The sequence below is a fragment of the Dromaius novaehollandiae genome, chromosome 6, assembly GCF_036370855.1.
Source record: "Dromaius novaehollandiae isolate bDroNov1 chromosome 6, bDroNov1.hap1, whole genome shotgun sequence".
Lineage (NCBI taxonomy): Eukaryota > Metazoa > Chordata > Aves > Casuariiformes > Dromaiidae > Dromaius > Dromaius novaehollandiae.
Window position 1 is genome coordinate 8,844,249 of NC_088103.1, and position 27,648 is coordinate 8,871,896.

The 27,648-nt window shown below is 43.3% G+C and overlaps 2 protein-coding genes across 2 annotated transcripts in view; both read right to left on the minus strand.

Annotated features, from left to right (window-relative positions):
• The window catches only part of IPMK (inositol polyphosphate multikinase), a 42,638-nt gene extending 35,407 nt beyond the window's left edge, over positions 1-7,231 (minus strand). Inside the window, exons 1-2 of the mRNA XM_064513578.1 lie at positions 6,982-7,231; positions 2,160-2,245 (exon numbers count right to left, since the gene is read on the minus strand). Coding sequence (XP_064369648.1) covers positions 2,160-2,245; positions 6,982-7,216 — 321 coding nt within the window. The 5' untranslated portion in view covers positions 7,217-7,231. The remainder of the gene's footprint in view (positions 1-2,159; positions 2,246-6,981) is intronic.
• An 8,205-nt stretch (positions 7,232-15,436) lies between these two features.
• On the minus strand, positions 15,437-26,782 carry CISD1 (CDGSH iron sulfur domain 1). The gene is made up of 3 exons (XM_026106028.2): positions 26,657-26,782; positions 22,174-22,379; positions 15,437-17,505 (listed from the first exon to the last, which is right to left on the minus strand). The coding sequence occupies exons 1-3, from the start codon at positions 26,685-26,687 to the stop codon at positions 17,416-17,418; spliced, it is 327 nt and encodes a 108-aa protein (XP_025961813.1). The 5' UTR covers positions 26,688-26,782; the 3' UTR covers positions 15,437-17,415.
• Between the last annotated feature and the right edge of the window lie 866 nt (positions 26,783-27,648).

A 27,648-nucleotide genomic window follows, 5' to 3' on the forward strand; every position in this document is an offset into this window, starting at 1 on the left:
CTCCTTCCTCCATCCTCTGGAGGCTCATTAGCCTATTTCAAGGTGGTAAGTCTTTGATTACAGCCCACAGTGATATGATAGCTCAAAGTGAGGCAGTCTTTCTGTTCCCCCTGCTTATTAGACCTTTCCAAGCATCAGTCAAACCACTAGAACTACAGAAGGTTTCCAGCAAGGGAGTTCAGGCTTTGCGGCCATTTTCATCAGTCAAATCAGTTCCTCAGTGTCCGAAGAGCACCAGCACAGCATAAGCTAAGTGCCAACAACAGGAAGACGACAACTGACCTTTCCCCTCTCAGCTGCAATGAGCTATTAGATCAGATCAAGCTGTACGTGAAAAGGTACCTTACGCTGAACCTCACAACACACAGTAATCATCCCTAGCTTGTAACAAACACATGTAGGTGTCTATATCCCATATTACAAAGCTCATGACTGAGAGCAAACATGAAAGTAGTTAATCATTGAGGAGTGAAAAATCTCCAAGCCCTTTCTCCTGTACTTTCACCTAAAACATACATGCGTTTTTTCCTCTTTGCTTTCTCCTACAAAAAGGCATGCTAGTCCACACAAGAAGTGAACTGCATATGCACCTTTTCCTAGCCCCTTTATTTGTCAGTAAATCCCCAACCCCTTTCCCAACTGGCTTATAATAAAAAAAAAAAAAAAAAAAAGAAAAAGTGTCAGAAGTGAGCTAGCAAGACCCTGGAACGAAAACAGACATAACTGAAGTTGGCTTCACACATTATTAGCATTGGACCTGACTTCCTCCACTATAACAGGGTCTAGCAAGAACAGCAATGATACAGACCCCTCTTTCTAGAAAATTTTGCCCAGGGTCTTGCTCACGACTTACGAGGTGAGTCTAAGCAACAGGTAAAGTGACAAAGCCTATATTGCAAAAGGTTAATGTCAAAGCAATGTTGAAGCTTACTCCTTTTACCTGCTGGCTTTGGACAGCAATAGAACATTACTATCAGCCCTTGAGGATTTGCACGTAAGAATAAGTAGCCTGGCACTCTAAGGATACGCTGTTTGAGCTTTCTACTTCTACTGAAGAGTTACCACTCAGCCTGGATCACATCTTTATTAGCCTCATCTAAATGACATAGTCACTGTGAAACCTCAGAAAAATATTTATATTTAGGTTTAACTGGCTCCTGCTGAGCTCCTAGTAACTCAGAGCTGTTGTTTTGTCTAGCAGTCTCATCATGTCAGTTTGCAAGTAAGAGCAATATGTAAACAGATTTTACTTACAAAATATTGCTTAGTCAGCTTTGTGCAAGAGGTTTCCACAAAACACATAACATCTTTCGGTGACTTTAAATTAATCCCCGCCACCCCCAATTAAAACAGCAGCAAAAATCAAGACTACTCATGCTGCATGAAGATTTCTACAGTTCTCTGTACCTACACAGGAGCTAAAAAGCCATGAAAGTGCTGGGATATCAGGCCAATGTAGAAAGAACACAGGACAAGCTAGCTGGGAACTGGGGGGAGGCAGGTAAGGAAAAGAGGCTCTAGGAACACTTCACCCTCAGTAAGACAGCCAGCAACAACTTCCTTGGTTTGTCTACTCAAGTCACTGATGAAGCATACTCAAGATGAGTAAACAATTTGGTTCATATGACAAGTACATCAAACTGAAGTTAAAACAGCTAGATATTTTCACTTTTTATTTCCATTTTCAAAGGATGCAAGTTTTTAAATAAAATGGAAAACAGGGCAATACTTTTAGCAACAAGCCAGACTAGATGGGTGGGTGAGGATCGCTATGTTTTAGACAATCAATTCTGACATGCTGAGCACCATGAGTAAGAAAACCCATGAGAACACATGTAGCAGCCTTCAGTGTAGAAGGAAGTAATGTAAGACTTTGCAACAAAATCTTAGATGTTGTGAACACCCTGTTGCCCTCCTGAGCAAGTAAGAAAGCTTAAAACCTGTTCGTAAAATAGGTCTGGTGTGGGAACAGATAGTCTAAGAGGAAAAAGCTCTATAGAGCATAGAGATGTCATGACAATTCTGCTAAAGAATACCATTCAGATATTTAGGTTACATTTCCCCCCCAAAAAAAACCAGCAAGGATGTACTTCTACATGAATCACACTCCTCGTTTCACCTTCAGTGAGACAAGTTCCTCCACGCGGCAGGACCCTCACCTTGTTGTAGAACTCCTGCTCCCGAGGACCTCGGGGTGGTGGCTGCAACTGCTTCAAGACTGTCCCATCTGGATGCTGCAATATACCTAGAAGAGAAGCATTTCATTCAGGGCTTACTTTTAAGAGATGCAGCCTGTATTTTTCAGAAGTAACAAATACACATCAGGGCCAGTCCGTTTGCTCAGTTCTACTGTTCCCGCTGCACATGCAACAGAAATCGGCAGCTCTCGCACAAAACCCTTCGACAAGGTTCACTCACGTTCTTTCTCTAGCCGCCAGATGAGCTCCTGGGTCTAATTCTGGTCAAGGTCAACAAAGTACTCAGATTTGACATTAGAAGTTCCACCCAAAACCACTCAGTCAACTAGGGAAGATTACACAGACACTCCCTTTTTAAATAACTGATAACAAGTTGTTTTCCCAATAACACTAAGAAGCTGAAGTTAAGAAGAGTTAGTACCAAGTTTTATACATTTATCATCAGCTAAAACAAACAGATATGACCTGTGAATGCACTTTTATATTACTGGCATAGAAGGAGCACTCCTATATTACTAGGAGTACCTCGAAAACACTCTATGCTAATCAGATGCTACTCTTCCATCACTTACAACATGACATAGGATTTCATCTCAACCAGGCAGCCACCTTTGTGCCTGCATTCCCCCCATCCTCCAAACCATAGTCATCAGCCTAAATGACTCTGCAGTTAGCAATATTGCTGAGTAGCTACATGAAGAATTTGCAACTCAATTGAATTATATTACAAGGTACTCAAGAGATGGATACAGGCAAGAACAGAGAAAAGTAATTGCATCTATGTGAAATGTGCTCTAAGAGGGGCTCAGAATGATAGCAAGCTTTTGAATAGATTCAGCCCTTTCTATTACGTTTTCATTCTAAGAAGAGGACAAAATTCAAGACCATCAGTTACAGGGTAGGGAATCCACTTCAAGATAGACATTTTCTCCTAGGATTTCTTCATAGCTTTTCATATAGCAACTTATTTTGTGTAGAGGGGAGGAAAAAAAATCAGATATATCTGAAATAAGTTCCATCTTCAGTTTACGACTTGTAGTTACAAGATGCGGTAAACAAAGCCGGGAAGTTTGTGCCCCAAAAAGCGTTAGCAGGTCTAGCAGCAACAGAGTTTTCACCTTTTGGAAGGCATCATCTCTGAATGGGCTCTGTTGTGCAGTCTTGGAAACTAAACAAAGTCTTTAGAGCCCAAGTTATTTATTTCAAAACAAACATCAGACTTAGAAAAGTTGTTTCGTAAGCTGGCTGTGCCAGTGAACAAAAAGTGTTTTGAAAGATTTGTATATAACAACTCTCAAGTCAAGCTGCCCACTGAGGCTGGACTTTGTATACTTCCTAGATCTAGAAAAAACTGCTGCACAACAACACACAGACAACATCTCCAAGACACAACAGCTTTATTTTTAGTACCTTTTTTACATGTGGTAGAAACCACTTAACACAGTGCAAAAAGTATTTGAATGACAAGTGTTTTAAATTTGAATTATTAACAATCACAACATTAAAAGAGGTTTTAAAACACATACTCCTTAATGGCTGCATACTAGCATTGATGAGACAAGTGGGCAACCTACAAGGCAGAAATACCAGGCAAATATTCCTGGAAGTAGAATTCATACACTACTGAACTGATAAAGAGAAGCTTGAACTGTGAAGGCAACTTACAGTAAGTAACCCCTCAAACACTGCACTTTGAATCATGATGGATGATAAATTTTATTACTTGAAGAGTTTAGTATAACCTGATATTGCCTAAAGTTCCTTCATCCTCTGGAATTCTTGACAGGACAGAGCACTTACTCCAAATGTGACAGAGACAGGCCTGGAAGCCAGAGATGCTTCAGCTTCAGAGATACTTCAGTACCCGTCATAGGGAAACTCCACAACTTTCTCTCCTATCTACAACAGCAAGAAATAGCCTCACTTGCAGTCATGGTTTTGTTTAAGGGGTTCTAGGGTCTTTTGGTAAAGATGAGGAGAAGGAATATCATTTTAATAAAGGAATAAGCAATTTAACATTTCTGAGCAAGCAGCAGAACTATACTGAAATATTCCAAAAACTTTTTTTTGACTGCATGCAAAGCTTGTTAGCACGCTGGAGCTCACAAAGCTACAGCAAAAGTAGTGTAGACGGACACACTTTTCTTCACATTCAGAGTCAACACACATGCTTCAGTTAACTAGAGACAAAAAACTGTTTTGCACAAACACTCTGAACATTTACTTTGGAAAAGATCCTCTGTTCTCCGAGGGCACTTAACAAGGACCGACCAGCCTGCGTGTGCTGCCTCAGCCTTCTCAGGTGGAAAACAGTAGTCTGAGCCTGAAGCTTTGAGATATGCACAGCAGAGCAGCACTAACGACAATGGTTCCCTAGCTGCAGAATCCCACTAACAATTTGGGGACCTCCAGCAGTTTGAGGGCACAGGGAAACCACACCACATTCAGCTGCAAGAGGCTCCAAAAGGTGGTATATTCCATCATTAAGGTGTACTTTAACCACAAAAAATAAAGCAGTCAAAAAAACCAAGCTCTGGATATCTCCAAGTCTTCTGCATGTTTGTACATGGGGAGAGAAGGGAAGTCTGGCAGAGGGCTGCAGCGACAAAGAAGGAAGCTTGGCAGAGTAAGGAAGGCTCAGAGTTTCAAACAGCTCAGATAAATAACACCTTGCTATGGAGACTATCAGCAGCAAGACACAAAATGAACATGGGCTGTAGATAACACAGGCTCACCACGCCATTAATGTTGTAACTTTATTTACTGAGGGCTGAAGAGGTTACAAAGTTCAGCCAGTTGCTTGCCCTTGGTCTTTTCAGCAGAGGCAGTCTCTGGTCAATAGAGTGCAAAGGCAGTATGACAGATGCTCATTACAGCTGCTCCCAAAGGGCACACCTGAAGTTGAATAGATGCATACCTTACACTTGTCTCAAAGACATGAGTGTTACCAAATTTGATGTTCTGGAAGGGTGAGAAATACCATTTGGCAGCATCAGCTCTGTACCTGGGTAGTTTGCTTTGGCACTGACCGCTACCTATATAAAAAGGAACCTTCTTTAGGTGTGCCAAATCTCAAACCTCAACCTGAAATTAAAATAAAAATTCAGAGCTAGCAGAGACATAGGTATAAGGACATAGGTATATATACTCTCATGATTTATATTACTACTATTAGCTTGCTTATTATCCATTGTTTTGTACTTACTACTACCAGCATGCTTATTGTTACCGCCAAACAAGCAAGCAACTAAGGAGTCATCCCTTTTCTTCTAAACTGACATACACATTTACAAAAAAAACTTTGCAAGCTAGTAAATTGCTTACTAGCATTTTGCTGACATTTTCTGGTCTTAAAACACAGATAAACATTTTAGATGAAGCATAGTTTAACAGCACACTAATAACCTAAGGACATGTTACCTAAATTCCTCGCTTTAAGGTGTCAGATAAAGAGGTTGAACTATAGAAGTCTTGCTTAAAGATTATGTTAACCAGCTAGTCACATTCGTGAAGATGAAACAATGAGTTATTTCACACATCTCCCCTTGAAGCTTGCTGTTAGCTGATCACCTAGAGACAGACTAGCCGGCTCCAAATACCCTGAATGTATGAGGCAAACACATTTACCAATGCTCTCACCAAATTACAGCAGGGAGCTCAGGTGCTGCATTCAGATCAGTGGCATATTCCCTCCATCCTCACGTAACCATGCATCGCCTCACACTCTTGAAAAAGATATCCATTTATTTCTTCCCTTTGCCAGATGGTGCCAAGAAGCCTCTAATAAACCACAAAAAGCTTTCTCTCACTACACAATGTTTTAAGCAGATGCCAACCACCATGCATAATACTGAATGAGGGAGTCATGTGAAGAGGGACCAACTGAGATTTACCTAATAACCACATGTACTGAGAAGATGCTTAGCAGCGATGAAACCACCCTGTTTTGGTTCATAACACACATGCTACCCAGGAAACTCTGCCAGCCCCTCCAGCCCATGTTGGGGGAATAAATCTTCATTAGTGAGATTAACCTCTCTGCTTTTCCTACAAAGATACAAGGATCACACTGAATGCATTCTTTCCTTTAAAGACAGGTATTCAGGGATAGATGAGCATCTTTAATACAGTCTGTAAGGAGGACCATACCATATAGTAATGCAGTAGCTTACATAACTTTTATTTAGCAGAATTAGCCCAGAAGCACACATCATGCTAACAGGAGCATTCTGGCATTGCTTTTTGTGAGTTATTTATACTCGCAGCTGTAATAAACAACAATAAGTTTTCAGTTACCTATTCTCCATAACAGCCTCTAGCATCTTGCCAAAAGGGACACGGTTTGTCAGTCTCAATTCAACCGAGCATCACCTGAGCGCATCCCGGGGAGGCCGATTAAAGCAAAAGGGACGTCGTTAAACTTTCCCGAGCACGGGCGGGCTCCACTGACCCGCAGGCTGCCTGGACACACTAACGCATGCCTTGCACCCCAAAACAGCCGCGCTGAAGGGGCATTTTTGCCCCAGCAAAGCGACCTAGGGCCACTTCCCACTAGCAAAGGGAGAGCAAACCAAGAGATCCACGTAGTGGCATCGAAGCCGGTTAAAAAATTAATAAATAAGTGAGGCAGAAGAATACAATCAGCCGGGGGGGGGGGGGGGGGGGGGAAGGGGACGGCGATGACACTTCCCCTCGGCGGAGGGCCGGTAACGGCCGCCGCCACCTGCCACCCGGGCGCTCCGCCGGCCCGCCCGCCGCCACCGGCCCCGCCGCCGCCGCTCACCGCCTTTATCCTTGCCGTACATGTGCCCGGCCACCTGGTGCGACAGCGGGACGCAGCCGTTGAGCCCCCGCCGCCGGCCCGCCGCCGCCGCGGGGCCCGGGGCGGCGCCGAGCGCCGGCTGGGCCGCGGCCTCCTCCTCCGCCTCGCCGCGCCCGCCACCCGCGCAGCGCCCGCGCCCGCTCTCGGGCCGCCCGGCCGCGGGCGGCGGCGCTCGCCGCGGCGGCTCCGTGGCCATTTCCCGGGGCGGCGGCGGGCGGCGGCGGGGCGACGGCCGCGCTGCGGCGGCGCTTCAGCGGGCGCTGCGGGCCGGGGCGCGGGCGGCGAGGGCCCGCGGCTCCATCACCCCCGCGCCGGCCCGCACCGCGCTGCGCTGCGCCGCGCCGCCCTCCGCGGCGCCGAGGCAGCGACTGGCTGCGGCGCGGCCGCGGCGCCGCGATATGTCCCCGCCCCGCGCGCGGCTCCGCCTCCCGCGCCTCCGCGGAGCGGCCCGGCCCGGCCCGGCCCCCCGCAGCCGCCGCGTCCCGGCGCGGCGCGGGGCCGGGGGGGGCGGGGTCCCGCCGCGCCGCCAGGGGCCGCCATGGCGCTGCCGTTAACGGTCGGCTCGCGCCGCCCCAAACCGGATTTTCCCGCCGCCCCAAACCGGATTTTTCCCCCCTGTCAGGGGTCGCGAGCGGTCGCCGCCGTGAAGAGAGCCCTTACCGTGCGCTCTGCACCTGCCCTTATGTTTCTCTAATCCACAGTGACCGCTGCCTTTGCGTACTGCCCTTACAGATTTATGTATATTTATATGTTCCCTTTACGCTCGGCTCCCAACTCCGGTGGCCGTCTTCCCTCAGGCAGCATTGTCATCCCTTTGGCTTTATGGTTACCTGTTTGTTTCCTGCATAAGCTCTGTGTTGCCTTAACAAGTGCCTCTGTTGATAGTGTTGCAATATTTTTTTTCTTTTGCTACAGTTGCAGTGTCTTCCTCTTGTTTTTCAATGTTCCTCTGAGTCCCACAAGATTGATTCATGTGTTAGTAAGCGGGTTACATCCCCCCTCCATCATTTCTCAGTGACTGGAAAAATACCTTTCTTCAAAATCCGATTTTGTACTTTTGTATCGGTATCTCGCCTTCTCGAGGTTCACAGGCCCCGCTTTTGCAAACGTTTATTTTCTCTCCCTTATATCGGTGGGACTACAACGAGTAGCACGTTCAAGTACGTAGATAGTATAAAACCTTTAAAGTGGATGAGGACCTTTAAAGTGATGTAACACCTGGTCTAGAAACAAAAAAAGCCTCTGTAGGTGTTTGAGTTGGATTCAAGGTGGGTGCACCTGGTCTGCCTCCAGAGCAAAACTGGAAAAGGAATTAGTCTCCCACCTGAATTTTCCCTCCCGTGGGTAGGTGAAGATACAGAAAAGCCCTGCGTTCATTCGCAGGACCCCAGAGCCCACTGCCCGATGATGAGACTTTTATTAAAACTGCTTCTCACTGGGGTGTATATCCACTCTATTTGTCATCCTCTAATTGCTGCTTTTTTCTTTTCCCCCTTTCTTTCCTTTTTAAAATCAGTTTAACTCTGCGAATGGTAGGTGTGCACTTTTGCCGCAGTATCAGGCCATGATAAGGGCTCCTATAAGGTTCCTATGAGGGATAAATCTTAGCAGGGATTCAGTTAGGAGCCCTGCGCTTGCATCTTAGTTGGATAACTGGGGAAGCGAAAGCACCAGGGGAACGGATAGGTCATAGGGAAGATGGGGCCGGGCACAGTCTGAGTTTTTGGAGCAGGATGGGTGGAAGGAGCACAGAATATAAATGTATGAAAATCGGGTTTCACTAGGCCCAGTGCTCATGTTTCAATTTCTTACTTGGGGAAGATAGGGAAGGCAGTGGTAACGATTCAGCAACGTCATTTGTGAAATAATGAGATTGGTCAGAAAAGCCGTGTTTCTCCTTCCCAAATGTCCCTTCCTCCCAACAATGCATCTGTCCAGTCACTGTCGGTGAAAAGTGCATCTGTCAGTGTCCACCCCAAAGATTAGGACAGTCGCAAATGTCAGCACTTATCTTCAGTTCCCCATAGAGGCAATAGCAAATTTTCCCAGGGAGATGCTGATGCGGGAGAAAAATAACACAGCTTGGTCATATCTTGCACAGGAAAACAACTGAAGAGCAAGTCATCCCTAGCACCAGGGGAGAAAAGCAGAAGTGCCGTGCCCAGCGGCGTCTCTCTACGAGGAGCAACTCCCGGCAAGCTGCTCGGGGGGGTCCACCTCGGCGCCAGCCGCACCTACTACCCCACGCACCTCTCCCTTTGCACGCAGTGGACCTTGAAGGGATTAAAGGAAATACGAAAGCATGAGTAACTGCAGTAGGTAAACATTGACTATTTCCTTTTCCCTGGTATTTGCTTCAGTCGGTTTCTGCATATAGAAATGAAGCAAGGTGCGGATGCATCTTTCATTCACTCATTCCACCCTCACACTTTGGCACAGGGAGATCACTAATTTTATCTGGGAACTTCTCCAAAAATAAAACAAGTTAAACTGTGATGGTACAAGAAATGATAAATAATTATTTTTTTCCATGACGTGTAATTTTGTTAATTTTCACTGAAAGCAGAATCTATAAGAAAGAGTCCTGTATACATTTTTCCTCTCTGGGCTGTAAAATCGCACTCAAAGAGAAACTGAAAGGGATAGCAGCTGTGAAGAACAGGCGGGCAGTGCTAGCCCTGGGAAATGCACCGATGCTGAAACACATTAGGCCAAAGTATGCTTAATTCTGGATCACCATTTTTATCTTTTGCTGAAAAACAACCTTACCTCACTCAGTCTGACAAAAGTGTAAATACGAACAACATCGAGCAAATGTGATGCATACATTTATTTAGTGCAAACTGCTTGGCACTGCAAGAGGATGTTTCACTGGCAGATTGCAAAGCTCTTCTGAATCGAGTAAGGATTACAAAAGAATGACTTTCTGCTGAAATAGAGCCCCCTTTCAAATACAACAGCTAGTTAATAACTAACCACAAGACGTGTAATAGTTTAGTACAGGAAATAAGCTCATACTTTGGTGGAAGAGCGGGGAGACATTAGGTAAACAAATTACTGGAGTTGGCTTCTGGCTAACATACGAGGACTCTGGGTTTATGCTAACAAGTACCACCAGATTTTTTGCTCTCCCTTAAAATGGTTCAGGTCCACTTGTTCTCCAGCTCACCAGAAATACTGCTTTTCTAGCAGAACAGCATCTTCTTTGCCATGTCCATAATAGAAAAACAAATCCTGCAGACCACAGAGCCACTTCCTGCAGCGCACCCAGCCCTTCTCACATCGGTTCCCACAGCTGAATATACTGCAGCAGAGGCAATATTGACCATATGCCCTTTCCTGATAAGAAATGTTGACCACTGAATCCACCAATATTCTGGATGGGCAGGGAGGATCTGTAGTGGTGCTTCTGTGAGCAGGAGGCCTTTCATGCTAATCTAGTAGACGTAAGCTAGAGCAGTATGGAAGTTGCACCTGTGTTGCAGTTCTTTTGCCCTGCATATCTACTCATTTCCCAGCTGAAACATTGCTGTATCATGCCCTCATAACATAGTTAAGGATTTGTAATCCTTCATTAAATTCGGGAAGTCCTGCGCTGTCTGTTTTGTTACTGCTAAGCAAAGGAAAATCTAAATTACTCTTGTCTCATAACAACACAGAACATGGAACACGTTCTTTCCCAGCTACTTCATTTTCACTTCCGTTTCAGGTCCCACGAAAGGAGCCTGTCTGGTTAGTATTTTACTTTGCTGATGATTACTGACCTCTGGATATATCCAAACACTGTGACGCTACATTTCTCCCTCGCAAGCAGGCATATCTGGGGTTTTCCAGTATGATAACAGAGCCATAGTGTCAAAAGCCGATCTACACTCTCCAGAGATAATGCAGTATGTTTTCTAAAATAATTTGGGGGCTAATTTATTATAATCGTATGTTTTCTGGATTATGTTTTCTATAAATTGAACTACAGCTGTCAATATTAGGAAGTCTGTTTTGTATTAGAAAGCTATGAGTACTAAAAGGTAGGAAGTTCATTTCAATGTTTCTTTGTTCTTCAAGGTCTTTGGACTCTTTTTTGATCATTAAAGAAACTAAATTAGCACAGGATTTGGAAGAAAGGTCCCTTTTTCGATTGAAAGGAGATTAGAGGGTGGGAAGCAAACAGAAGGACTTCATAGTCACCTTTTGGGCTGGAGAGGAGCCAGCAGCAGGGTTCACAGGGATGGATGCTGAGACGAGTTTTATCCAGCACCTTCATCCATGACCTGCAGGAGGGTATGTCCACAAAGCCTCCAAGCCTGTGGATGCTGCCAAGCTCCTTAGGGCAACCAAACGCCACACCGACGGCAAGGAAGTCCCACAGGATCTCCTGAAACTGAATGGAGGGCAAAACATTCTCATGTGAGCTTCTGTGTGGATGAACATAAGATAATAATCCAAACCAAAGGCATTTAATGCTGAGCCTGGAAGCAGCAGTCGCAGCTCAGGAAAGAGCTCCTGAAGTCACTGTTGATGGTTCTCTAAGTCATCAGCTCCATGTGCATTTGCTGCCAAAAAAGCCAACAAAACATTGGGCAACATCAGGAAGAGTGTTGAGAAAAAGACAAAGGCGTCATTTTGCTGCTATATTTATCCCAATGTGCCACGTATTGAGCGTGGCTTGCACTTCTGATCTTTCTGGGAGAATAAGAACATCCTGTTAGTTGATCAGCCTGGAAGGTGGACAGGAACCATGGTTTGCTGAGAGTTTGAATCTGTTAAACACATTTTAGTTGCCTCCAGCTAAAGGACGTGGCAACAAGAGAGGAGCAGCTTTGAAGTCCCAGAGCAAGAAATTGTGCTTCTTTCTAAAAGACAGGCATTATAGCAATGTCTTTAGTATTTAAATCATCTCCTGATCTCTCAGATTACAGGTAGCTGAAGATTACTCCCTTTGCCTTTCTAAACAAAGGTTTTCCAAATAGAGACTTGTACTTCTGTCAAGGAATTGCTTAGGGTTTACAGATGTCCGATGGCATGTCACCAGTCATATCCTAATACTTTAGGACCATCCCGGTGCCTGACTTCAGATAATGAACATGCCAAGAGGCTTTTTTAAAATGCCTCTTTGTCCTGCCCTAAAGGCTAGTTACATTGGCTCTATCTGCAGTAAAACTAAACATCCTCACCTATTTATTGACTAAAACCACTGCCAACTGGTATCAAAAAGTCTCTTCTCGTAAACAGCATTTTACTCCTAAACTTTGTCTGCAAAGACACAGGATTTTAACCCTTAGAAGGTAATTTAACCTATGCATGTGTTGGAGCCAAGATTGAGGTTCAAAAAGCAAGATCACATACTGTTCGAAAACAGTAACAAATTCAATAATTACTGAAGTAGAAGCCTGTTAGAGCCATTGTTTTGGTACCCGAGTCTAGAGCAAGAGTCCTGGCTGTGAACAGACTTTGTCTCACCAAGTTTTATCCATGTACGGTTATATTTGCCAGCTGCAGAAAACTATTTGAGAAAAGTTATGCAGTCAGTGACCTTATCATTCGTTCTGCTGCACCACTGCTGCTAGCGGGCTTGCCTGAACTGCACAAACATCGCAGCTACCGAGCAGATCCCTGCAGTATGCTCAATTTTGGATGCTTCACACATTAAAGCTGTAATTTCTGTCGTGCTCTAGAAGCTCTTCTTTTCTGCAGAGGCACCTCCCGAGGAGCAGAAGGCTTTTTTTTTTTTCCTTTTCTGAAAATGTGCTATGCATTCAAAAATGCCAAAAGAAAACAGCAGTTTGCATGACAAAAAGGATGTAGAACATACCAGATTAAGGGCAGAGCAATGTCAAATCAGAGAATGAAGAAAATAACATCGAAAATGATCTCTCAGTGCTTAAACAAGCTGTATGCAAGTTCTGTTTATCGAAAAACAACAGAAATGCCCTGAGAACCTGCTTTCTTGCAAGTCCAAACTGCGTATGAGAAAGGTGGACTAAAACGTGCTTTGCTGCAGTGACATAAACCCAGTGTGATTTTACTGGCTTGAAGGAGCATACTGGTAAATACTCCTTACGTTTATTATAATTGCACAACTAATTAAACAGTTCAGCAAGGTGAACTTGCAGTCATGTATCAGACTACTAGAGGACCCAAGGCATAAGTGTACATTGCTTTCTGTCCAGTACTGCGGGATTGCACAAACAGTACAGGAGGAAAAAAATACATAAACTATAACAGATGTTGGCTCAAGGAACGTAACCCCTTAGGGTCTAACCTGTTAAGTATAATTTTTTGGCTTACGAAACTGTCTAGGCACAGCAGCTAATGAAAAGCTACTTTGTATAACTTATGCTTCATTCTATATGGAGGTATAATGAAGTAAAACATGTAATTTTCTGTACTTTGACTTAAGCCGCCTTGCAACCACCTAGCACAGCTACATAGTTAAATCTTCTCCTCTAGCTTAGCTCTCCTCCCATCTGTCATTTCATTATTCCCCCTTTTTTCCCTTCTTCTTGGTTCTGTTCTTCACACGTTTTACTCCTACGCTCCCCTCTGCATTCCTCAGCTTCAGGCAGGCCTGGGAGTAATCCTGCACGAGGAAGACGCCAAGTACCATTGAGCCCTGGTAAACTCAGTGTGCTGGTAGCCACGCCAGGGCATCCCCTCTCTGTGCACACGCACACGGTATGGATGGATCACACCGCTCCACAGAACACAGCCAGCGCCCGGAGGAGTTGTCGCCAACCTTGAAGTTTTAGGAATTGGAACAAATGCCAAATTTAAGAGGCTTTCATATTCAAGATAGGTAAAAGGGAGCCAGCTGACAAGAACATTTTTTCCAGTATGAATGTTTAGTTTCATGCCTACGTTATCCTTCTCGCTATTAAAAAACATTCTGCTGTTATTGGAGCGAGTGACAGTGATACATCAGTGACTCACATTTCTATGTATTTAGCTGGATTGCACTCACAGGAAAATCCCAATGCAACTGCTGTGCAATTGTATAAAATAAGTTTCACAGATCCCAACTTGCAGGCTGCTCCGGTAACACCAAAACAAGGTCCAAATCACTTAGACATGCTGGAAATTTTAGCAGGGCGTGTGGTGTGCTCTGCTGTCAGGGAATCGGTGATATACCAACCAACTCCTAGATTCAGAACCATGAGCTTCCTTATGCAAAAAATTGCTTAATCCCAGCACTTTACAGAACTTTTACATGCCTTGCCACAGACAGATGACAATGTTTCCGAAATATATATATATACAAGTGTATGCATTAAAAAGAAAAAACCCCCTTCTCTACGTCAGGAAATTTAAATTGTGTAGAGTTTGTTTCCTCCTAGTGGAATAGTGTATTATTGCACTGCTGGCTCCATCATTTGAAATTATCCATTAGGTTAATGTTACTTGAACTGAACTTGCAGAAAAATGCCTTATAATTTACAGCTGTCTCCTTCTCAAGAATCCTGATCCTAGATACACTTGAATATTTGACATTCAAACTGTTTTGAAGAATTGGTCGTTTAATTCACAAATACTTGTTAGGAAGGTGAACATGTTGAAGAATAAACATGTAGAACAGAAATATAGTCTTGCTCGGGGACACGTAGCCTTCACTGCTACAGCTGTGAAGGATTTATACCACATTTTCAAGTAACAGTTTCAATCCAGTGTGAAAACTGTACCTTTACAGAATAATTTCTTGATGGTTAAAACTTGTCAAAGATCTAACCAATTCACTTTTTATATTCTCGTGATTATTTGAGGAAAGCACTAAAGAACACAGATTTCAGAAGACACCATAGCAGGCAAGCACTCGGACCATCAGAGGATTATAAACTATTATGGTAATAAAGAAAAAAAAATGAAGTGTTCTCTGTGGTGCTCGTCAAGATTTTTGGCAAGTTTGTTTGCTCAAACCCAAGTATTTCTTTTCATTATCATGTTCGAACAGCTCACATATATGAGTAACAGGAACTTTAGGTACAGTACAGAACGCTGTACTTGAATCAAAACAAAATTTAACCAGTTCACGTCAACATTTATAAATGTGACATTTCTCCAAAACAAAGAGAATGTAAAGAGCAGAGCCTGCTTCTGAATCTTCACCTCCCACAAACAGGAGCTTCTCATGGAAACCACTTCACTCACCCTCAAACAGCAGGAAATGTTTTACTGGTGAATTCCAGGAAATAGCTTTATGACTTGGGAGACTCATCTGAAACTTCAGGATTTCAACTGTTAGAACATATATGCAAGTTGCGATGTGCTTTTATCCCTTCAACAGCAGCCAGGCTTTGCTAACGGGAGAAGTATCAGAAGGAGAACCTAACCCAAGCACAGGCTTATGGATTATAGCAGCATTAGGGTACAACACTGCTTACAATGCAACTCGCCTTTGAAAGAAACAGCACACACAACCTCAAGATTAAGATGAGCTCAAAAGTGTATTTGACAAAAATACAGAAACATCCAGTGTCATAGTCTAACAATACAGAAATAACTTGTTTTGGATAAAACCAACATATCTGATAATTTAAAGTTAAAACAACTTTCCGTACATATCAGTACTTGGCCAAGTAAAAAAAAAATCAAGTCAAGACAGGAAGAAAAGATAGAAACTACATATATTTGATTGCAACTTCTTTCTAGTAGAGGTCTCCAATAGACAGTAGTTGAGCCCCATATATTTCAGCTGCAAACCTTCTTTCCTCTACTTTTGTGCCACTTTCTGTACTTTGTGTGCCTTCTGTCAAAGTTCAGATCAGTCAGCTACAACCTCAGCCTCTGAACATCCCACATCTAGGAGAACATGCAAAACACTTTCTTTGATATCAACCAGTCACACCAACCCTGACTTTAAAAAAAACAAACCAAAACAAAACAAACTAAAAAAATCTTCTACTACCTCTATCATCTGGAAGGATCTTCAAGGGTTCAGCTTAAAATTTCAGCTTCTTGAAAGGCCTCTCCTCTAGCTCTGAGGTAGTCTCTCTCTCCCTGGCCACTGAGAACTGTCTTACACAAGGTGCAATTATGCTAGTGGACTGGGTTTAATACACAACTGCCCTCTGCCACCCCACTCTTTGGATTTTGCTTCGTAGTTGTTTGTATGTTGATAAGTCACAGGTATTTAAGGAAACCAATGTTACAGCTATCTCCTATTTGCAGTACGCGCAGCAGTGTTAGATGAGGCAGACAAATGCCATACAAATGGAGGATGAGTTCTTATCTCATTCCTCCTTTTCCCCTTTTTTTCTAGCCATCACTGAAGCATCTTCTTGTCCATTTAGTTTCTTTTGGTAAAATTAGCTGATCTACATCAACAGTTAGCCCAGGGAGGCAGGAACTATTTAAGACACATAGAGCCTAAGGCCACTCGGTAAGAAAGGTGTGCCTCTTCCCCAGAGGAAAGGGTCCTCCAGAACCAGCCAGAGCAAAGATGAAGCAGACAGTAATGGTGGGTGGGGTTTTTTAGTTTTTATTTTACTTTCGGATTAATGCAGCACAGCCACTCCAAAAGAAGTGTCTTGTCATCTAGGGAAGTTAGTTCCACTGCTAGGGAACGCAAGTGAAACTAAGGGTTTCTAGCAGCAAAACCCACCCTGCCACCTGCTGCCCACTAGTCCTTCAGCACTTTGTATTATTTCCCCTTTTATATTAAGAAAGTGCTCCCAGACACCATCTTCTTAATCCTACTCTACAGTTCCACAGTTTGGCTAATATGTTGTGAATACCATATAGTAGGTAGTAGGGTCAAGTTTCAACATTGCTGTAAAATCAAAGGTAAAGTTGCCCTTTAGCCCCATCTTGCCATAAGCCTTTTTACGTTGTCTGTTCATAGTTAACTATTTTAAATTTGTTCTTTTACAGAAGCAACACAGAACAGCAGTCTGACAGAAAAAACTTGACACTTGCAGAAAATGCAGTGCAATCACAAGTTAAGTTGCATTTTGGCACCATGATTTCTTTCCTGCCATTGCCTTTTCAGTAGAAGCCTATTTGCACATGTGACTTTTGAACCTCTCAATATTATTAAGATCTACCTTCTGAATATACTTGCTACTGAATTGCCTCAAAGTAGTACACAGGTATTTGAAAATAATTTAATAAATTATTTTCTGCACATCAGCTGAAGTACATTCTCTCCGTCATTTTAGTTTCATACTTAATGAAAGGGTACACATACTTTACAGGACAAAAAATTTAAACCATGACTATTTAGTAAATTATACACTGTAGTGATTAAAACAAGACACACACCAGAAAAAATACACATGCTGAAGCCTGATGTATCTACTATACTGGGAAGTCTTCAGTGACATGACAAAGAATTGTGTTTTTCCCCCAATTACAAGTGAGCAGAGGATTTGTCAGACATTCATTTTGTAGCTTCCACTGTCCACTCTACGCCTCCTTCCTCTTGATGATCAGAGGTCCAACATTGTCACCAGTTTCGTCGTTGTGCTTTGTGTGAGAGCCGTCGCACAGGGGGAACTGAAAAGAGAAAGAATACGATACATTTAAGTATACCCAGAGTCATAATCAAGAACCAAGGTTGAATGGTCTTGGAGTATCTTCTCAAAATCCATTGTGACCATAGATCACAAACTTTGCCCTGGCTTTTGAGGTCTCCCTGAATTTTGGCTGAACACTAGTTTTGCTCACGTGAGCATGGCAGATGAGAGGCTTGTTATTAAAAAGAAGGAACTCAGTTTGGTGTTCTAGCCTCAAGCCACCACTAGGAAAACGAAGGCCGAGCTGGCCTTCAGCTGTAACCTACTTGGAGTAAACTCTCAACCTCGCCCCACGGTCCATTTTCCCAGGCAAGAGCTGCAGAATTGAATGTAGTTACAGAAGGTAGGTGGGGAGAGGAAGAGAATTAAGAGTTCCTCAGCTGAACTTTTTCCTGGTTTTCTCTAGCACATGAAGAGAAAAAGACTGTTTCCCTAGGTCATCTCTTATTAAGGAGGGATGCCAAAAGATTAGTTCTGCACGCAGACAGCTAGACTGGCAAGCCATCTTTACTTCATCCTGACACAACTAGCTTATCTCATTGACACAAAGGTCCCTTTGCGCAAGCTGGATTCTACATTAGGATTTTGACCTGCTAATGAAAATAAACCACACCTCCAGCTGGCATGGTTTTTCATCAGGGGCTTTTAAGGGTAGCACTGAGGAAGTAATTTGAAGAAGTGTTTGTTCCATAAAAAACTAGAACAGTCCGGCCAGAGCGAGACCCAGAGGGACTCTCCTTTAGCCAGTAATAACTGCTCAGGTCTTGGACTGCTCACAACTGCTCTGCTCCTGGGCAGCTGTTTTCATCTGCAAGAGCCAAAAGAACATTCTGTGAAGCAACAAGAGTCCGGTCAGAACCCATCCCTTCTCGATGATGGGTTTTCAGGGCTAAGCCTATATTGTAGAGGGAACTCTGGAGATCAGCACAGAAGTCACGCATCAGTATTTTGCCGTCAATTTCTATTTTGTTCACTTTGAACTAACTGGAATCAAACTTAGGCATTATTCAGCTTGAGCCTTTACAACAGCAATATCCCCTTCACATTACAGTCACGATCAAACCATCTTCAACACTGCATTGATCCTAGGGTCCACCACTCAGTCCTAGCCCTTGAATAAAATTACAATCCTTAACAGCCATGTGTGGTTACAATAAAAGACTTGAAAATAATGCATGAAAACAACATACTTGTAAAAAAGAAAGAATTCCAGAGCTCTAAAGATAAAGCCACATGCTCTGTTGGATAGGATTTTTAAATTATTGTTATTATTATTACTTTTACTGATGGGCATGGCAGGGAGGTCTGTTTTTCACAGTTAAAAAAATGTCAAAAATCATGCTATGAATGGCAGGTGAAGTTTCCAAATAAAGAACCCCCTGAATTTGGAAAATACTCACATATGCTGAATCATGTAGGAACTTTATCATCAAACCAGTCATTTGCGACTCAGTGACTAGGCACTGACAGATACTTGGCAAAAATTAGAGCAAACAAGAACATATGTTCATGGGACACTGATCGGCTTCCACCCCAGACATTTCTGGACCAGTTATTTTTCCATGCAATACCACAGTCCATCGCTCTTTACTGAACTCCAACCCAGCTTCCATCAGACTTGTAACATTTCACGTGCTCCACGGAGGTGGGCACAAGGGAAATGCGCACTGACGCCCCGGAAAGCTCGGCCTGTTTCCCTTGACACTGAACAGGTTCAGGCCCTCTACCAGTGTTCCTTATGTTCTGCAGCAGTATTCCTCAACCCATGGATCAGGGACAAATACTGCTCCAGAAGACACAGAGATTGCAGGTTACTGCAAAAAGTAAATTAAGAAATCTTCCCAGATCACAGGCATAAAAGTGCAGAAGAGTAGGAAAATGCATGTTCTAACTTTACATTAATTAAGACTTGTTTTTAAGACAAAATTCTTGCTTCTGGTAATTGGTAACTTTGACCACTGAGTTTTTCCACAAAATGTGACAAGTATTGCTATAAAGTTCCTGCAGAGCACAGCATTGAAGAGGAAAGAACCATTTAAAGAACTACCTACCACCTACTGTAGCAGACAGAAAATTACATCCCGTCTTATCTGAAGATGCTTTTTTATTTTTTTTTAAACACATGCACTCTAAAAACAGTGAAGTAAACATCAGAAATTTGGCCAGCACAAACTTTAAAAAAAAAGCCTTTACATTATACTATTTTAGAAACAACAACTGAAAATAACCCCGTTCATTTTCCAAGAGCTACGCTGGAATAGTCCAACTAGCATAGGACTGTTTTGTTATTCTTGGTACAGGAGGAACACCAGGCAAAGCCAGCCGGAGTACACTGCCAGTATACGCAGGAATATCCTATGCTTTGCAACGCTATGGGTTCCATTCACAGCCTCTGTGCTTCAGGTCAGGCTAAATCTCATCAGAAGTGCTCACATACTCAAACAAGATGAAGTTTCTCCTAACCTGTACATGAAGTAGAGATCCCCATACACCGCTTTGTTAAATAAATGAGCAGTGGGTGCTTATTGCCATTGAAGTAACGGTAATTTCCTGCCTTGAAAGTGCACAGATTTTACTATTTTGCCACCACGTAAACATTATCTTACAAATTTTAACAGGATCTTGGTTTAAGTACTGTAAAAAACAAATAATGCCAGCAAACTATAACCAAAGATGAAAAGCATGTGAAAATGAAGTACGTCTCTGTCTTTTATTACTGCTTGGCAATAAGAGAACATGGGAAGAAGCACGCACACCATCTTAAAGATCGTGCTATCCACCATCCAAGGTCAACTGACCAGCGCAAGGGGAAGACAGTGATACTGGAAACTGCAGCCTTTGAAGCAGAACGCGCTGATTAAAATACTCATTTCTAAGCATTAGTAGAAGAAAACAAATGCCTTTGAAATTTTCCACTGAGCTCTTTAATGCCTTTACAAGACCTTTCAGATTAGAGCTCCAAGAACAGGCTCATTATAAGGTGGTCCCTGTCTGCTTCCTTTTAGTGTTTGATTACAGGGGCCTAACTCAGCAGGACAGTATGTTCCTAATCTGACAACACCCCTTCAATATATGCCAAAATGTATTTCATCAGACTTGTTTTTCAGAAAAAAGATAGTATCAAACAATAGTTAGAATAATGGCAGGAGTTGCAATGCAACTACTAAAACCAGACGCTATTTCCATCCCTGCCTTCTAGACAAAGAAGCCAAAAGTATAAATATTAAGGTACAAGTTAGGATTTCTTTTGGCAGAAGGGCTGAAGGAGGTGCCTACAGTATTTCAACCCAATTTCACATATCACCACTGCAGATACTTAGAGCAGCTTTTCCCTTCCCCCCCTGCCTTTTTTTTTTCTTGAAGCTGTAACACTCATGGCAGCTTCCAATGCTAGGATTCTGATTCTCAGTTGAGATTTATGTTGAAAATTTAGAAGCAATGCTGCCATATGCATACTATTGCATGACACCTGCATGCTGGACAGCCATCAGCACTGCATGTAAATGCACACATGTCCCTGTAATATGTAATATATACATATATAAATATGTAATTTAGTCCATGGTACCCACTGCGGCCATGGAGAAAAGAAAAAGAATCTCATTTGCAGTTTAGACTCCAGACGGAGTGTACATTACAAGCCAGTCTCTCTCAGGACTATTTCAGAATCGAGTCATGATGCTGTCAGACTGTCAGTAGTGTTAATTTCTTTTCCAACTCCCTCTCTTTCCCTTCAGGTAACGAAGGCAGATCTGGTAACAGCAAGGACTGAAAGTTACAGTACCTGAAGAACTACACAGAGCGTGGCCTGATTAGACCGGCCTCTAAAGCATGGGAAGGATAGTATTTAGCTCACTAACACAGAGAGAACCAGGTTTCAAGGCTGTTGACCTCAGTTGTCTGGCTTTGAAGGCTTGCAGTATCTCAGTCTCCACACATCAGCGTCTCAGCTTCAAACGTGGCTTTTAAATGTGTGGCAGCTGTAAACTGACCAGACTACTCTGGCAGTCTGCTTTCTCTCCTTACACGCCCCAGAACTATCACACATCATACAGATCTCAGTTACCTCGGCTGTCTCACATCTGTACCTCAGATCTAAAACTGATCTTATGGCATTACTGAAAGGCTAGATACTATGTTTACCACTAATTTTGGGCGACCCAGTTTTATAGGCAAACGAGTTGGACCTGTGTCTGAATATAGGCTGGATTCTTAATTTCTCAAAAAGAGAGTCTGAAGTACGTCAGCGCTATTTCACTAGCTTTTCTTTAGAATTACTCATACGATTATGAGTTGCAAAGTCACAAATACATTCAGCTCATCTTTCTAAATCCTTCAAAAGCTTTTAACTATACAGGGTTTTTGTTTGTTTGTTTTTAAGATTACTTCCATCAACACTGAGAACAATTCGTTGTTGTACTCGTGTGGCAAAAGGTAGCTATTTATAATACACAGCAATACAACAATAAATTTTGGACAAAAAGCCCAATACCATCATAACACTATCTGCACAGGTCACGGCTACATTTCACTGCAGTATAGCTTAGGTGAAGAAAATTTATTTTTCTCTAAACATAGTAGTTTGAAAATAGTTTTGTTAAAAGATGCATGCACTTCAACAAAACGAAGGCATTCATTCTCCTCTTACCTTCTTAGACCTCCAGCAACGACAGTACACAGCCTTGTCTCCCAGATCTTCCATATCGAACGCATGGACTACCTTGGGGTTGTCTTTCTGGATATGGAGATTTACCATTGCTTTGCAGCATTTGTCTTTAGAGAGAAATTTTCTGTAAGCTAGATACCCAACAGCAGCTGCTCCAGCAGCTAAGGAGACTGCAGCAATCCATTCAACTAGAGTAAAAGAAGAAAAGACAGTTAGTTTCTTGAGCATAATAATCTGCTAAACTTACTTGAAGTAGCAGATGTCTCCATGTTTGTGGCAACACCTCTACTTTCCAAAAGATCATTCTGTTCTGTAGAAGAGATGTAATATTTTAGAACTAGAATATCTTCTCCTGACGCTCATCCAAGTAACCTGCTCCTTTCTACTGACCAGAGTTCTTCTTCACCCCCAATCCCTTCTATAAGAGGGCTAGGATTAACATGGTACTTATTTCCCCTCTCTTTCTTCAAGAGCTTGTGCCATCAATGTCAGTAGTATATTGTTTGTTCAGCCCATTAAAACAGCTGTGAGGAGCAAGAAAACCTGTTATTTGTTTCAGCTGCGAGAAAGTCACTAGAGAAGAACACTTAGCACCAACAGCGTAAACAGGATTTCTCCAGGGTATTGGTACTGAACTAGCTTTTCATTTAATGCATGTTGTAACTAAAAGAAAGTTAACAGGTGTTTGGCAATGGGGAAATTATTTAATATACTACCACTTCAGAAGAGAAACAAAAGCTATCTTAGATTAAATCCCTACTATGGTGTACAGGAAAGAACATGGATCCACAAGGATTATATTTAACAATAACTGCATGAGTTTGTTTTAATTGGATTAGGCCCTGACTCTTTAAAAGACAACTTAAATTTAAAAAGCCTCTTTTTACCACCCACCCCCAGCCTCAATTTTTCCACTGGCCAACAGCTGTCTCTAAATGTTAGCAGTCTCTCTCACTCGGTATCATTTCCTTTGCTGCAAGGAGCTTTCCTACTTCTTCAGTCTCTATTGTTTTCTCTCTGCACCGTGAAAATATCCTGGACTTGGGCCTGACTGTTGCAGAGTTCTGGTTGCCATAACAGCCGCAGCTCCTTCTGTTCAAAGCGGCTCCCTCCCCAGAAAGTCAGGGTAGCAAACCTGGCATTGCTTTCTTCACTTCTTAACCACCACTTTTACTCACAGATGAATGTATGAGTTCAGCTGACTCCGCAATAAATCTAAAGGGAATTTAAGCTTTAGAGCATTTATACTACTTTAGAAAACTCAGTTTCCAGTTGGGAGTTTCAGTTTTAGTCTTCAATGTTTGCACTGGATTTCAAAGATATCAAGCCAAATGGTATCTCTGGAGCCAGAGTCACTACTACATTAATTCCAACTCTGAAGGACAAGAAGAAACAAAAAGCTTTTGTTATTCTTGCTACCTTCCACAGCTAACTGACCTGCAGTATTGTCACCATGAACTTCCACAAACAGGACCAAGAAAGTTGTCTGCCATGTCCCAGAGTCCTTCCTAAAATCCGTCCCAAGTTCTTTCCTCGTCTAAAACATCGTTAGCTAACGTACGTCATGCTGATCTACAAGTGCCTGGATTTAGCAATACGTGGAATTAGATAAATGCTTGCAGGACAAATACAGCCCTGTAGGATCAGGGAAGAGAAATGGGGAATTCTTGGGCAAGTGTCTTACTAAGGAAGTAACAGATACAGAAATTCTTCAAAGTTCATTTTCTTAGTAAACGAAGCAGAAGAGACCTAAGGATGCTGAGAAATCCCCTTCAACTGCATGACAAACCATCCCTCTAAAAATAGGGTGATGTTCAAGATGCTTAATGCACCTTAATATCAAACAATTTAGGGTATGTTTTCCTATTCCCAAGCTCCTTAAAACAATAAAAGCACCTGAGAAGATACTGTGAGTTTAGTGTTGCTATACCCATCTAGTGAGTTCTCACCCCTTAATCTCCCCATTACAAACTAGCATGAATAATGCAGTAGTGTAAGGTAGGAAGTGAGGAGACGAGATTACAAAGAGTGTCTATGAAAGTCTGCTTTAATTTAGCAAAACAGTCCAAACTGATCCAAAGAATATCCATAGCTTCAATCAGAGGCAGCAGGTCTCTCCCAATGGAAGTCACTGCAGGCGCTTTGCAACACCCTTTCCCCCTCTCGTTGGGGCTCTGCTGCTTGAGGACCCTTCCACAAGCACAAGCAGAACAAGACTACAAAAGGGAGGAGATACTCGACCAGTTCAGGGACGAGCAAGGTCTGACAAGTTTGAAGTGATTTCTGACAAAATTTAAAGTGCAGGTACAACAGTGGCAGGTGAAGGTAGCCATGAAACAAAGGTATTGCCCATACTGGGAATTTCAGAAAAGCAGTGGCCACAAGGATTGCCTGAGCCACTGCTTTGTGCATTACCTGGATCAAGGATCCATGGATCAAGCCTTAATTACCACTTTTAACCAGCTGAGAGGACACTGTTAGACTAGATCCATTCTCTTTAGGAAACAAAGGAGAGAGAATAACTTTACTGAAGCCAAGGGATGACCCCTAGAACTGAACCAGCCTTTAAGTTGTCAAGGAAGCCAATCCTGTATTGCATATATCCAAAAGAAAAGTATAGATCAGTTTAAGAAACCATCAGAGAAAAAGATTTTGATGATAAAAAACACTTCTGTGACTAGCACCATGAGCCAGGATGTCTGTACTAAAATTCCCTAGCCTTCTAGTATGTGCAGGAAGAGCTGTTCTGCACACGTGCTGCAAACACCTATCCCTTTCATCATCCCTCAACCGCCTACCAAATAGCCACACAGAGCACGTTCAATTCAACAAGCAGAGATCTTTAAATTGAAAAATCATCTTAATAAATATCATATCATAAGATGACCATAAATATCATCTTATATATCAATTATTCTTTATTTCTCTTCCTGAGGCCCACGTTCATCTATTTCACACAAGGGAGATTGTGTATACATGAGCATGCAGCTTAATACACTTTTCCCTTACATTAAGTCATAGTGACTTTTTTTGCTAAATTAACTATCTCATCGTTCCTCTGGAGCTGTATCAGGGCAGAAAATACTATCAAATGATAACACATGAGACACAAATATTTAAAGTAGCCTATTCATTAAACTTCAGCATTGGCCTAGTAAGTATCATTTGAACTTAACAAATGAACTCTCTCTCTTACAATCCTTACCGCCCTGCAAAGTTTCAGAGGTAATGAGTCTTGCTGTAGACTATTGTTTTGGTTTACAAATAGAGATCTGGAAAAAGCTGGAATGCCCACTTCATGTTTCAAACCTAATTAACCATAAAATTGCACTTGTGACAGAGAACGCTTCTCAGATTTGGGTTTTTTTTTTTTTTTTTTAATACTTTAAACTCTGCTTCAAAAGGCCTCTGGCATCAATTCTACAGTTTGCTGCCAAACTCAAGGTCAGACATGTATTACTTGAAGAGGCTTATTTAAATAGACTGACATTGATGTGGAATGTGAAGTTCTTTTTTCTTTTAAGAGCAACTTGTGGAGAGATCATTAAACAAACCCATAACTGCTACACTACCAAAACACAATGTGACAAGCCACTACAGGACAAAGGCATACGTAACCTAGCAGAAAATTTATTTCAAGGTTGTATGCACTGTGCAACAGAAAAAAGGGTGGGCTAAGACTTCAGAAAAATGGAGGGAAGGGAAGAAAAGAAGGAAACTGAAGTCCAGACACCACAATCTCAGGAGAGGAGACAGGGCACACAAGTAAACAAAAAGAAGAGCAGCAAACTGGCGATGGCAATTTATTTTCTTTTACGTTCCTGGGGTATGTCCCAACGAACAAGAGATTTGGGCCACCAAGTTTCTCCTTCCTTCCCCTCCTAACCAGATAGGAAATTCCTCTGGGCGTTTCCAGATCCGGGCTGCAGAAGCACTTATACGATCTGCTAAAAAGCTCAGGCGCGTTTTAGCCGCAGGAAGAGCAAACAAGCAGAGATGGCCTTTGCTCCCCCAGGAGCACATGATCCTTGTCAGTTGTTTTTTCAAGCCTGGGCAACCACAGGGGCAGCAGATAAGGGCCCCCCTCCGCAGCTAGGCCAAGGGGCGCCCACGAGCCCATTCTGAGGTTACAAGTGCTGGATAAAAGCTTTACACGTGATCTGAAAACGAGCTAATACAGCGGTAAAACCCAACGAAACCCCGGCCAAGCAGCTGAAGCCGCCTCCTGCCGTTCCACCACCCCCCCAGGAAACGGCGCTGTGACCCCTTCCCCTTAACCGCGCCGAAACCGCGAGGTTGAGGCGGCCACCGGGGGGGACAAGCACCGCGCCGCCATTTTGTCCCTCGGGGTCCAGCGGGGCGCGAAGGCCGCGCCCCCTCCCCCCCCAACAGCACGCGGGGAGCGCGCGCGCGCGCGCGCGGCCCCCCCCGGCACGCGCCTACCCCGCCCGTGGCGCGCGCCTACCCCGCACGGCGGAGTTGGACCCGAGCCCCATGGCTCCCCGCTCCGGCGCCGTAGAGGGCACTGGCAGCTCCGCTCCGCGCCACGCCGCGCATGCGCGCCCGCCCACGCGCAAGATGGCGGCGGGTCCCGCCTCTTAAAGGCGCGGCGCGTGAAAAGGGGGCCGCAGGGCGCATATTCGCGTTATTATCGTCCTGTTTCGTAACGTTATACTCTTAACGGTGCTGTTGCGCACTTCGCAGTGCGGGACTGCTGCAAACCGCCTGGAGCGTGTTGCTGGACCAGCCCCTGTGGTCAGGTGTGGAGACCTGAAGGAAACAGGGCTTTTTTTTTTTTTTTTTTATGTAGAAAAATAGGCCTGTTTGGCATCAGTGCCCTTTTCATCATTCCTGCTCTAGTTCCCCCAGAAATTTTGTGTCGCAAAGCGCAATAGAGCTAAGGCATATTTCTAGCATCAAGCCTGCGTATGGAAAATCCCAAAGAGTAGTAGCATTTGGGCCAAATGGAGAATTGAAGAGCATTCATGATGTGTGTTTAGTGTTTCTCAACTACTGTTGTCGGCGTTTACTGTTAGCCTTTGGAGTGATAGCCTGCTGAAGCCTCAGAGTCAAGCACTGGCATGAGAATCTATGTCTTTATTAAAACATGTATATTATCAGAGAGCTGTATCTGGTCAAGGGCTTGCGAGGCTGGGAGCTGCTGGGCAGCGTTCTCAGCCAGCACACCTCTTCCCATCGCTTCCCTACAGCGTCTGAATGTGATTACTGATCTGCAGTTACCACTGCTGTAACTCTCCAGCTCGATGGGATTAAGTTTCCCGTTCTTCGGATCTCTGTGTGCCTGCAAAGGATGTGACCTTCAGACATCTTTTGTTTGAATGTAAACAGCCTGATTAGTTCTATTAGCTTTCCAGCTGTCCACCACATTCCCAGGTGGAGAGGAAAAGGCTGAAACAAAGCCTGCTCACTAAATAGAACAAACCTTAAGCTCTGGTA

Bases quoted from the DNA above. Each gene is read 5' to 3' on its own strand.
- CISD1 (XM_026106028.2), bottom strand. From the start codon at position 26,687: ATGGGGCTCGGGTCCAACTCCGCCGTGCGGG. The intron at 22,380-26,656 runs GTAGGCGCGCGC...CTTTTACTCTAG, and splicing joins GTCCAACTCCGCCGTGCGGG to TTGAATGGATTGCTGCAGTC. The intron at 17,506-22,173 runs GTAAGAGGAGAA...TTCTCTTTTCAG, and splicing joins GTTGCTGGAGGTCTAAGAAG to TTCCCCCTGTGCGACGGCTC.